The sequence below is a fragment of the Gracilinanus agilis genome, chromosome 5 (genome assembly GCF_016433145.1).
Source record: "Gracilinanus agilis isolate LMUSP501 chromosome 5, AgileGrace, whole genome shotgun sequence".
NCBI classification, from domain to species: Eukaryota; Metazoa; Chordata; class Mammalia; order Didelphimorphia; family Didelphidae; genus Gracilinanus; species Gracilinanus agilis.
Window position 1 is genome coordinate 284,872,943 of NC_058134.1, and position 13,557 is coordinate 284,886,499.

The 13,557-nt window shown below is 34.3% G+C and overlaps 1 protein-coding gene across 1 annotated transcript; it reads right to left on the minus strand.

Moving 5' to 3' along the window:
* Nucleotides 1–7,470: 7,470 nt before the first annotated feature.
* On the minus strand, nt 7,471–8,406 carry LOC123248538 (olfactory receptor 6C76-like). Its single transcript, XM_044677347.1, has one exon. It carries the CDS (start codon nt 8,404–8,406, stop codon nt 7,471–7,473), a length of 936 nt encoding a protein of 311 aa, XP_044533282.1.
* Nucleotides 8,407–13,557: the final 5,151 nt, after the last annotated feature.

Genomic DNA, 13,557 nt, shown 5'->3' on the forward strand with positions numbered 1-13,557 from the left:
ATTTCTAGTACTATATTAAATAATTATGGTGATAATGGGCATCCTTGCTTCACTACTGATGATACCTGCTGATGGTTTTTAAAAATGTTTGTTTTTTTTGAGGAAAGGGTCTAGAGCCTAGACATCATATGAATTTCAAGAAACTATAAAGGAAAAATACCATGATGACTTAGGTGTAGTGGGTAAAAGAGAAATTGAAAAAATATATACTGATTACTTCTTTTTTAATTAAGTTTACTTATTTAATTAATTTAGAATATTTAAAAAAATAATTTAATTGATTAAGAAAATTTTTTCCATGGTTACATGATTCATGTTCTTTCCCTCCCCACCTCAAACCCCCTTCCCTGTAGCCAATCAGCAATTCCACTGGGTTGTACTTGTGTCATGGATCAAGACCTATTTCCATATTATTAATATTTGCACCACTCTGATCATTTTACTGTCTACACCCCAATTATATCCCTATTGAACAATGTGATCAAGCAGTTGTTTTTCTTCTATGTTTCTATTTTCCACAGTTCTTTCTCTGAATGTGGATAGCATTCTTTCTCACAAGTCCCTCAGAGTTATACTGGATCATTGCATTGCTGCTAGTAGAGAAGTCCATTATATTGGATTGTACCACAGTGTATCCATCTCTGTGTATAATGTTCTCTTGGCTCTGCTCCTTTCACTTTGCATCAAATCCTTGAGATCATTTCAGTTCATATGGAATTCCTCCAGTTTATTATTCCTTTGAGCACAATAGTATCCCATCACCAACAGATACCACAATTTGATCAATCATTCTCCAATTGAAGGGCATCCCCTCATTTTCCAAGTTTCTGCCACCACAAAGAATGCAGCTATAAAAATTTTTGTACAAGTCTTTGTCTCTATCATTTCTTTGGGGTACAAACCCAGCAGTGGTATGGTTGGATAAAAGGGCAGTCAATCTTTTAAAGCCCTTTGTGCATAATTCCAATTGCCTTCCAGAATGGTTGGATCAATTCACAACTCCACTAGCACATCCCTTACAACATTTATTACTTTCCTTTGCTGTCATATTAGCCAGTCTGTTAGGTGTGAGGTGATACCTCAGGGTTCTTTTAATTTGCATTTCTTTAATTATAAGAGATTTAGAACACTTTTTCATGTGCTTATTGTTATTTTTTATTTCTTTATCTGAAAATGACCTATTCATGTCTCTTGTCCATTTATCATTTGGGAAATGGTTTGATTTTTTTGTACAATTGATTTAGCTCCAAATAAATTTGAGCAATTAGACCTTTGTCAGAGGTTTTTGTTATAAAGATTTTTTTCCAATTTGTTGCTTTCCTTCTAGTTTTGGTTATATTGGTTTTGTTTGAACAAAAAATTTAATTTAATGTAATCAAAATTATTTTACATTTTGTAATATTCTCTATCTCTTGCTTAGTTTTAAAAATCTTTCCTTTACCATAGACCTGACAGGTGAACTATTCTATGTTCATCTAATATACATATAGTTTTATTCTTTATATTTGTCATTCATCCATTCAGAATTTATCTTGGTTTAGGGTGTGAGATGTTGATCTAGACCTAATCTCTCCCATAATCTTTTCCAACTTTCCCAGAAGTTTTTGTCAAATAGTGGGTTTTTGTCCTAAAAGCTGGGATCTTTGGGTTTTTACTATCTTGCTAAGGACATTTACCCCAAGTCTATTCCATTGATCCTCCCTTCTGTCTCTTAGCCAGTGCCGTATTCTTTTGATAACCACTGCTTTATAGTACAGTTTAAGATCTGGTACTGCTAGGCCACGATCCTTTACATTTTTTTCCATTATTTCCCTTGATATTCTTGATCTTTTGTTTTTCAAAATGAACTTTGTTATAAATTTTTCCAATTTAGTAAAAAAGTTTCTTGGTCATTTCATAGGTATGGCACTGAATAAGTAAAGTAATTTGGGTAGAATTGTCATTTTTATCATTTACCTCATTGTTCTCATGAGCAATTGGAAAAACTCATGTTTTTTCCAGTTGTTTAGATCTAGTTGTTTTTTTGAATTTTTTTATTGACTAACTAAGAAAATTTTTCCATGGTTACATGATTCATGTTATTTTCTGTTCCTTCCACCACTCCCTTCCACAGCCCATGCTCAATTCCCCTGGGATATATATGTGTCATTGATCAAGACCCTCCTCTATACCATTGACACTTGCACTAGGGTGATCATTCAGTCTATATCCCCGATTATCTCCCCATCGAACCTATGAGATCAAGTATTTGTTTTCTTTTTCTGTTTCTGCTCCCACAGTTCTTTCTCTGGATGTGAATAGCATTTTTTCTTATAGGTCCTTCAGAAATGTCTTGAATCATTGCATTGCTGTTAGAAGAGAAGTCCATTACATTCGATTGTACTACAGTGTATCCATTTTAGACTGAATTTTAATTGTATGGAAAGTGTTTTTTAGTAGTGTTTGTATAATTCCTGTGTTTGTCTTAGCAAATAGATTCCTAAATATTTTATATTATCTAGAGTGATTTTCAATTGAATTTCTTTTTCTAACTCTTGCTGCTGAGATGTGTGGGAAACAGATAGGAATGCTGATGATTTATGAGGGTTTATTTTGTATCCTGCAACTTTGCTAAAGTTGTTGATTATTTCTACTAGCTTTTTAGTTTATTCTCTAGGATTCCTTAAGTAGACCATCATATTATCTGCAAAGATTGATAGTTTAGTCTACTCATTGCCTATTTTAATATCTTCAATTTCTTTTTCTTCTCTGATTGCTACTGCTAGTTTTTCTAGTAGAATGTCACATCATAGAAGTGATAATGGGCATCATTGTTTAATTCCTGATCTTGTTGGGAAGGCTTCTAATTAATCCCCATTGCAGATGATGCTTGTTGAGAGTTTTAAATTTATACTGCTTATTATTTTGAAGAAAGGCCCTTCTATTCCTATACTTTCCAGTGTTTTCAATAGGAATGGGTGCTGTATTTTGTCAAAGGCTTTTTCAGTATCTATTGAGATAATCATGTGATTTTTGTTTGTTAGTTTGTTGATATGGTCAATTATGTGGATGGTTTTCCTAATGTTGAACCATCCTTGCATTCCTGGCATAAATCCCACATGATCATGGTGGATAATCCTCTTGATCACTTGCTGGAGTCTTTTTGCTAGTATTCAGTTTAGGATTTTTGCATCCTTGTTCATTAAGGAGATTAGTCAGTAATATTCTTTCTCTATTTTTGATCTGCCTGACTTTGGAATCAGTATCATATTTCTGTCATAAAAGGTATTTGGTAAAACACATTGTTTGCTTATTTTGTCAAATAGTTTGAATAGTATTAGGATTAGTTGTTCTTTAAATATTTGATAAAATTCATTTGTGAATCCATCTGGCTCCTATTGAAAACACTAGAAAGCATAGGAAAAGAAGGACCTTTCCTAAAATAATAAATAGTATATATCTAAAACCATCAACAAGCATCATCTGCAATGTGGATAAATTAGAAGCCTTCCCAATAAGATAAGGAGTAAAACAAGGATAACCATTATCACCTCTATTATTTAACATTGTACTGGAAACACTAGTAGTAGCAATTAGAGAGGAAAAAAAAATTGAAGGTATCAAAATAGGCAATGAGGAGATTAAGCTATCACTCTTTGCAGATGATATGATGGTCTACTTAAAAAAAATCCTAGAGAATGAACTAGAAAGCTAGTGGAAATAATCAAAAACTTTAGCAAAGTTGCAGGATACAAAATAAATTCACAAATCATCAGCAATTCTATATATTTCCAACACATTACAGCAGCAAGAATTAGAAAGAAAAACACCATTTAAAATCACCTTAGACAATATAAATTACTTAGGAATCTATCTACCAAAACAAACACAGGAATTATATGAAAACAACTACAAAACACTTTCCAAGCAATTAAAACTAGATCTAAACAATTGGAAAAATATTGATTGCTCATGGGTAGGAAAAGCTGACATAATAAAAATGACCATTCTACCCAAATTAATTTACCTATTTAGCGCCATATCCATAAAACTACCAAAAAACTTTTTACTGAATTAGGAAAAACTATAACAAAGTTCATTTGAAAGAACAAAAGATCAAGAATATCAAGAGAAATAATGAAAAAAATGTGAAGGAAGGTGGCCTAGCAGTTCCAGATATTAAACTATACTATAAAGCAGTGGTCATCAAAACAATAACTGGTGAAGAGACAGAAGGGAGGATAAGTAGAATAGACTTGGGGTAAGAGACCTCAGCAAGACAGTCTTCGATAAACCCAAAGGGCCTAGCTTTTAGGACAAAAATACCCTATTTGACAAAAACTACTGGTAAAATTGGAAATTAATATGGGAGAGATTAGGTTTATATCAACATCTCACACCCTTCACCAAGATAAATTCAGAATGGGTGAATGATTTCAATATAAAGAAGGAAATTATAAGAAAATTAGGTGAACACAGCATAGTACCCTTGTCAGATTGCTGGGAAAGGAAACATTTTAAAACCAAGCAAGAGTTAGAAAAAATTACAAAATGTAAAATAAATAATTTCAATTACATTAAATTAAAAAGTTTTTGTAGAAACAAATACAATGTAACCCAAATCAGAAGGGAAACAACAAACTGGGAAAAAATCTTTATGACAAAAAACTCTGACAATGTTCTAATTTCTCCAATATACAAGGAACTAAATCAATTGTACAAAAAATCAAGCCATTTCCCAATTGATAAATGGGAAAGGGACATGAATAGACAATTTTCAGATAAAGAAATCAAAACTATCAATAAGCACATGAGAAAGTGTTCTAAATCTCTAGTAATTAGAGAAATGTCAATCAAAACAACTCTGAGATATCACCTCACATCCAGAAGATTGGGTAAAATGACAGCAGGGGAGGGTAATGAATGTTGGAGGGGGATGTGGCAAAATTGGGACATTAATGCACTGCTGGTAGAGTTGTGAACTGATCCAATCATTCTGAATGGCAATTTGGAACTCTACCCAAAGAGCACTAAAAGATTGTTCCTCAGCCTCATGGGGTTCCAAGTCTCACTGCTCTCTGGGGTAAGTCTGTCATGACCTCATCTAGCCCCCTAAGAACCTAGCTATTGCCCTGCACTTGCTCTGACTCTGGAGCCATAGGTGGTATGGGGGAGGAGTGATCAGCTCATGCTTTTCTAGGAGTAATTTTATCCCCTTATTGTGTGAAAATGCCCAAACCCTGCCTACCTTCAAGCCTGCACCCTACAGAAGAGCCCCTTCACTGGTCTGGTTTTGGTTTTTGTTCTTTTCAAGTGCTTTATATTAGCAAGTGGTGAGGATAGGAAGCCTCTTACTTCTACACTGAGGCCATCTTATCCCAGAAGTCCAATGATAACATTTTAAATAAAGGAAAGTAGGATTAAAAAGAAAATTAATATTAATGAAATATATTTATTAAATTTTCTTTCTAAAGATCACAATTTATGCCCTCATAAACAAGACTGATAGATCAAAGGGAAAAATATGAGGGAATTATTTGTCTTATAATAATATTGGGAAGGTAAAACTTTCCATTTATCCTGAAAAAAGGGCATATTTTATTACTTTGTAGGTAATCTTAAGTCCCTCAATAACTGTGAAGGTGTCTTTATTCTTTCCCTTCATAAAAAGGAGGTAGTTCTTCCATATCGCTACAGGCAATAAAAGATATCTGCATAAGACAAAATCACTGATGTTAAAGTGCATCTTAGTGTAAATATAGCAAAAAAAAAAAGATATTATCTTTAAGACCTGGACAGAGACATTTGATATAGTCACCTTGAAGGTATTCATAGGAAGATAAAATTTTGGCTGATAAGTTGGGCAACACTAAGTGGATGGAAGTACAGTTCAAATTTCAGTTTTAGCTTTCACCTTGGGGTGGGCCGTATGCAAGCGATAGATGATCCCTGGCAAACCTTGTGATGATAAAACTTCAAATATGATGGCAACTGATTAGGTTATTAGAAGGGTCATCTTGATATGAATTATATGCATGATTCTGGGGCTATTTACATTAATCATTGCTATGTTATATTTAAAAATATATGGTTACCTGCTATTGATTTTGATTCAACTGCATAGATTATGCTTTCTAAGAGAAAAATGCTTCTGTTACTCATATTAAATTTCTCATGAGTTATTGTGTACAATAAATTTCCTGTAAAGACCGGAATTATTTTGAGGGAATTTCAGTAGTAAAAACCCATCTGAAGGATATTTCAAAACTTTTTGCCCAGGGTCTGATATGGTAGAAAGAAAAGTAATTTTTAAAGAGTACAAGGTAACTTACTTTATAAGGAGATGAGATTATCTTCAAAATTTTTTTGATTCAGGGTAGAATAGATATAAAAACCCTAGATGGAATAGGCTTTCAAGAAATACCCTGGAATTCCCATTTTCCTATTGATTGACTTTCCAACCTGGCATTGTTGTTGGGTTTTGTTTTGTATTTTGTATTTATTTTTTAAAACCCTACCCTTCAATCTTAGATATAATACTGTGTATTGGTTCAAAGGCAGAAGAGCAATAAGGGCTAAGCAATGGGGTTGTGACTTGTCCAGGGTCACACAGCTAGGAAGTGTCTGAGGCTGGATTTGAACCTAGGACCTCCTGTCTCTAGGCCTGACTCTCATTCCACTGAGTCACCTAGCTGTCCCCTTGGCATTGTTGTTAACATGGTGAATGTAGAAGCAGAATAGAATTGTGTTGTAGTCAGCAATAAAAAATCTCCTATGAAATCTTATTGTAATTATTGATTTGTTGTGATTGTTTTAATTTGGGTTTTATTGTGTTTCAAACCAAAATCTAAATTGATAAATTGGCCTGAAGTAGGCATTGACCTGAATAAAAGAAAATTGTTTTATACTGAAGTCACTAAATAATGAGGTGAACACACATTTTTGCTTAAGGAAATGACATTTAAATTCATAAGAAAACTGAAAAAGATGCAAAAAGACATCATAGTACAATTATGATTGGTCATTTAATGCTTTTCTTTCACAGCAAGAAAAACTTAATAGAATTATCAATAATAACTAATATTTATAACAGTGTTTTAATATATGTAAAAGACATTGCATGTCTCATCTAAATCGATTAAAGATTATTAAAAAGAGGAAAGAGCAGTAATGAACAGTTTGAACAATAAGATTTGGAAAACTTATGGTTTTATTTGAATAGCAATATTAAATATTTTGGCAAGCTTAAATATTTGTCAAAATCAATTATATTCTGAAATAAAAGGAAATATATAAAGGTGAAGAAATATTGTTTATGCTTCATGCATAAAAATAAATGATATTGAAAAGAGATTGTCCCAAGTGATTCCCACATTGCTGTGAAGAGGAAAGAGAAAGGAGAATGAATCTAGGGAATGATTTTCCAGGGCCTCTTTGGTTTATTTTATGTTTCCTCTTATCTTTTTTCAGCCATGATTTTTCTTTTAAACATCATTTATGTGAAAAAAAAATTTTTCTGATTGTGTCCTTAAAGGCCTGTTTCACCTGCTGGTTCCTTAGGGTATATATGAAAGGATTCAGCATAGGGGCAACAGAAGTATTAAGCACAGCTACCCCTTTAGTCATAGCCACCCCTTTCTTTGGTGATGGTTTGACATACATGAAGATGCAGCTTCCATAAGAGATGGAGACAACAATCATGTGGGAGGAACAAGTGGAAAAAGCCTTTTTCCTTTGCTGGGCAGAGGGGAATCTCAGAATAGTTCTGAGGATGTAAGCGTAAGACAAAATCACTAATGCCAAAGTGAGTAAGAGTGTGAACACAGCTATCCAAAAACTCATGATCTCTAAGACCGTGGTGTCTGTGCAAGAGAGTGACAACATAGGAGAAGTATCACAAGTAAAGTGCTCAATGACATTGGAGTCACAGAAGTCCAGCTGGAGGCCCATGATGACTGGTGGAAAGATAACAAGGAAACCTGCCAGCCAAGAGCTGATTACAAGCTGGCTGCAGACTTTACTGCTCATGATGGTTGTGTAATGTAGAGGTTTACAGATGGCCACATAGCGATCATAGGACATGGCTGCCAGCAGAAAAAATTCTGTTGCACCAAAGAGGATAAAAAAGAACACCTGGGCCAGGCAAGAATTATAAGAAATTGCTTTTTCTTTAGTTATTATACTGGCCAGAAATCTTGGAATGCAAACAGTTGTATATGAGATTTCTAAGAAGGAGAAGTTTCTGAGGAAGAAATACATAGGAGTCTTGAGGTGAGAGTCCATCAGGGTTAGGGTGATGATGGTCAAGTTGCCAGTGACACTCAATATGTAGGTGAGAAACAGAAAGACAAAAATCAAGATCTGTAGCTCTGGGTCATCAGTCAGTCCCAGGAGAATGAACTCTGTCACTGATGTTTGATTTCTCATGTCTGGTGCTTAACATCTGCCAGAACCTTAGGTTTAAAAAAAAGAGAAATAATTAAGGGAATAAGTTGAGAGACTTCTATTGGGCTACTCTATTGTGAAAGAGCCCCACAGGGCAAAATGAAAGCAGATAGTCAAAGAGAGATACCTAAAGCATACTCAATGAAGTCCAGAAAAAAGATTAGATTCTACCCTTCTTCTGTCTTGTTTTCTTAAGGCCCACCTAAAATCCCACCTTTTACAGGAAGCCTTCCCAAACCCTCTAGAGTCCAAAATGCCATTATATCACATTTATCCTGTACATAGCTTGTTTGTACATATTTGTTTGCATGTTCTCTATACTATTAGATTGTAAGCTCCTTGAGTGTGGGGGCTGTCAATTGGCTCTTTTTCTGTCCTCCAGCTCTTAGCACAGTTGCTAGCACAAAGTGCGTGCATAATCTATGTTTCTCTTTTGAGGGATACTTTTTCAAAATGGAAACAACATATGATTTTCCGATCCTCCCTACCTCTCTGCACATTCTCAAGGATTCTGGAAAGATCTACAATATGTATAAAACAGTGGCTTAACAATCATACCCACAAATTTTTTTAGTGAGCAATCAAGATAGGTTGAATTGACATGGTAAATGGTATTGAATGTTAGGTGTTTGCATTTGACTCTAAAATTAATATAGAGACAATTAAGCTTGTTTATCATAGAATGATGTGGTCAGAAATTCCACTTAGGGTAAGTCACTTTAGCAGTTATGAGAAGGATGGTTTGGAGAGGAGGAGTAGATCTGATGATGGTTATACAATCTAGATGGTATTGTAATAAGAAGTGTGAGGAGGTAATGAATTAGGCTGGTGGCCGTGTTAGTGTAGGTGGCAAGACAAATGTGAAGATATTTTGCTTCTCAAATGCTTTGGTGATCGGCTCTATCAGTTATGTAAACTATTAATGAAAATATTATAAAATTAAGTTGCACGTTAGTTACAATATATAATTATTAATAGTAAAATACTGAAGATCAATTTTTCTCAATTATGCCAGTATCTACTGAATATTTCAAGCACATTTCTACCACCTTCCCAAATGTTAGGAAAATGGGAATGGGAAAGTAAATGGCCAAATGTTAAAGAGAACATGAAAGAATTTTTAAATTAAAAATGAAAATGAAATTATTTACTATTCACATGGGAAAGATTCCTAGGGAGTTATTCTTTGTTCTTCCTTCTAGAACTTTTGATTTAAAGACAGGAGAACTATAAAACATGATAAAATATATTAAGGAGGAAAAGCACCCTCTAAGCTTTTGTTCCTAAAAGTTCCCAAACTTTTTTGGCCTACCACCCCCTTTCCAGAAAAAATATTACTTAGCCCCCTGGAAATTAATTTTTTTAAGAATTTTAATAGCAATTAATAGGAAAAATAAATGCACCTGTGACCATCACCAGCCCCCTGAATCACTGCATCACCCACCATGGGACAGTGGCGCCTACTTTGGGAATCACTGCTCTAAGCTAAGAGGAGACAAAAGACTAAGTTTAACTAAGAAGAAACGGAGAACATACTCACTTTTTATATATCTTGATAAATTCAAGTTTAAGTTAAATCCCAAAGATCATGCCTTATTTACTTAAACTGAGAGGAAATATTTGGATTCACCTGGGGAAGAGTGTCATATTCAGGCACTTATTTTTATTGCTTGGTCACACAAATGTGCGCATATACATACACATAAATTTTAGAATATAAAGGACTTCCCCAGTTTTCCCTCTTCTAAACAATTAAATGAGCATTTTCAACTCTACTTCTCAAACATATGGCAAATGGTAGATACTAGACATTAGAAATATGATCTATATAAGTAACCATGAACACACTTTTCCTAAACTCTAAAAAGGTAAAGAAAACAGTGTCACAAAAGCAAGATAATTATGAAAATTTCTTGCTATATCATTTACATGAGAGTTTTTATAGAGGTAAAGCCTCTTCCCAGCAGGACCAGACACCATTTATCTGTTTTCTCTGTATGATCTCAAAGGGATTCATCAAGGAAAATGAAGGAAAAAAAGTCCTTGGGGACAGATAATAAGATGATAGTAATCATTCTATATCATAATCAAGTTTGGCAAAAAGCTTTATGTGAGTATCTATGGGAATTGTATTCCAAGAGGTTATTTATGGGGGCAGCTGGGTAGCTCAGTGGATTGAGAGCCAGGCCTAGAGACAGGAGGCCTCAGACACTTCCCAGCTGTGTGACCCTAGGAAAGTCACTTGACCCCCATTGCCCACCCTTACCACTCTTCCACCTATGAGCCAATACACAGAAGTTAAGGGTTTAAAAAAAAGAGGTTATTTATGGAAGAGCATGAGATATCCTTTCAAATATATGCAGCTAATTAATAATATGGAAATAGGTTTTGAATAATGATACATGTAAAACCTGGTGGAATTGCTCATTGGCTATGGGAGAGGGAAGGGAGGAAGGGAGGGAAAGAACATTAATCAAGTAACCATAAAAAAATTCTAAATTAATTAAATAAGTAAATTTAAAAAAATATAATCAGCTAAGTGCATTACTTGATATACTTTAGCTGCTATGTTACCCATATGAACCTTCTTTAAAATTGGATAAAAGAACGGGTTACTTAGGTCATTCCCTTCAGGTCTAAAGATCAGGTCAGATCTAAAGTTCAAGGTATTTCATCCATCAATCTATTTATTGAACTATTTATTGAAATATAAATACTGATATGGCAGATGACAAGTAAAATAAATCCAACTAAAATTAAATTCAATTGAATAAACGAGTGTTAACCAACTATTACAAAAAGACAAAAATGCAACAGTCTCTGATTTAAATAAGCATATATTCTACTCGGGGCAGGAGAGGTCAGAAAGTGTATACCTAAAAGCAAATATAAAGAAAAAGTAGGGTGAATGGAAATGAATAACTAGGCTTCCCTATAAAAACCTCCAGTAGGTAGTCACCCCTGAGAATTCAGGGGCTATAGAAAGTTGAAATGAAGGAAATCAGTAATGGGAAGGATGTATAATTTGGACAAAGGCCAAGTGATGGGAGAAATCATGTTAAATTCATGAATAGGTTAAATTCATGAAATCAGGTTAAATTCATGAATAAGTAGAATAGCTTCTTTTAGTTTTAGAGAGTACTGTTCCATTCTTGGATTTACTGTAGCCAGTAAAAGGATCTTAAATATATCCTTTTGGACAGTGAATTTTTTTAAATTTTTTATTTAATTTAATAATTTATAACATTTCTTCATGGTAATAGGATTCATGTTCTATTCCTCCACTCCTCCCACCCCCTACAATAGTCCACACCCAATTCCACTGGGTTTAGTATGTGTCATTGAGCAAGACCAATTTCCATATTATTGATATTTGCATTTTAGGGTGTTCATTTTGAGTCAATATCCCTAATTGTATCCCCATCCACCCATGTGATGAGGCAGTTGTTTTTCTTCTGTGCTTCTACTTCCATAGTTCTTCCTCTGAATGTGGATAGAGTTCTTTCTCATAATACCCTGAGAGTTGTCCTGGATCATTTTGTATTGTTGCTAATAGAGAAGTCCATTACATTCAATTTTGGATAGTGAAATTTAAGGGACCAAAGCATCTATGATTTCAGTTTCTGGAGCAACACGCTGCTCCAGGTGCTGGAGATTGTAGAATATATGGATCATACTTCAAAAACCACCTGGTACAAATTAACTAAAAGATTCCATTTCATGTGGAAGCTGACATGTAGGGAAAAGATCAAGCAGTATATGGACTCTTTCCTCAGTCTCATTGGTCTGTGTATCTTTTTGTGTTCAAATCACAATTAACTAATGATGCAGAATCAAAAAAGTTGGACCGTTACCGAAGAAAGAGTTTTTCTTGGTTCCAATGCCTTGAAGGGAAACTATAATTTCTATTCTTAAGCTAATTCTTTGTTCCATCCTGATGTTGCCAGCTTGGCAGTTGAATTTAGGAAATCAGTGCCAACAATTCCATTGATTAAGAGAGGTGGAAAGCTAGACCAGACATATTATTATCAGTGACCAGAATTTCCCACTCCCACCTCACATACTACCCTGTGGGAAATTAGGATAAATTCTCTGGGAACTCACCCAACCAGCAGTGTTTCCATCTAACTTGGCTTCTGACAATACAGACTTTTAATTAATTTTTAATATGCTTCAATTTTGTAATTGAAGTAGCAAATCTGAAGTCCTACTGGATATCACTTTAGGACATCCCCATCTCCTACCCCCACAAGTTATGTTGAGGCAAGAAGAATAGCAGGCTAAAATGCAGCTTCAGCCCCAATTTTTTTCCTAGCAATTCTAGTCAGATTAAAGGTTCTTTCTTATGTGATTTAAATTTTTATGTTTATCAAACACTGGGCCATTGAAGTCAATTATTTCTGATTCCTATTTGTTTAGCCTGTTGCATTGGTGCACTTACAACTGGATGCTTTGAATTTTTTATTGGAATTTCACTTTATTTCACTCAGAAAATGACAATACAACATGAAAAAGTATCCCACACATGGGCTGATGGGGATATTATTGGGGATGTAGACACTAAACAATAACTCTAGTCCAACTGTCAATAATATGGAATTAGGTCTTGATCAATGATACATTTTAAACCCAGTGGAATTGTGCGTTGGCTAAGGGAGGTCAAGGGGGCTTGGGAGAGAGGGAAAGAACATGAAATATATAACCATGGGAAAATATTCAAAATAAAAATTTTTTAAGTAAAAATTTTTTAAATTAAAAAAAATTTAAAAAGTGTTCTAAATCCCTCCTGATTAGAGAAATGCAAATCAAAATAACTCTGAGGTACCATCTTACACCTATCAGGTTGGTCAATATGAGAGTGAAGGAAATAATAAATATTGGAGAGGATGTGACAAAACTGGGACATTAATACATTGCAACTGGAATTGAGAATTGATCCAAACATTCTGGAAGGCTATTTGGAATTATGCCTAAAGTGCTTTAAAAGAATCCATGCTCTTTGATACAGCAATACCACTACTAGGTTTGCACGCCAAAGAGATAATTAAAAAAGGTTGTACAAAAATATTCATACTCGCACTCTTTGTGGTGGAAAAAAATTGGGAAATGAAGGGTTAACCCTTGATATGGCTG

Coding starts and splice junctions, on each gene's coding strand:
- LOC123248538 (XM_044677347.1), bottom strand. CDS start 8,406: ATGAGAAATCAAACATCAGTGACAGAGTTCATTCTCCTGGGACTGACT.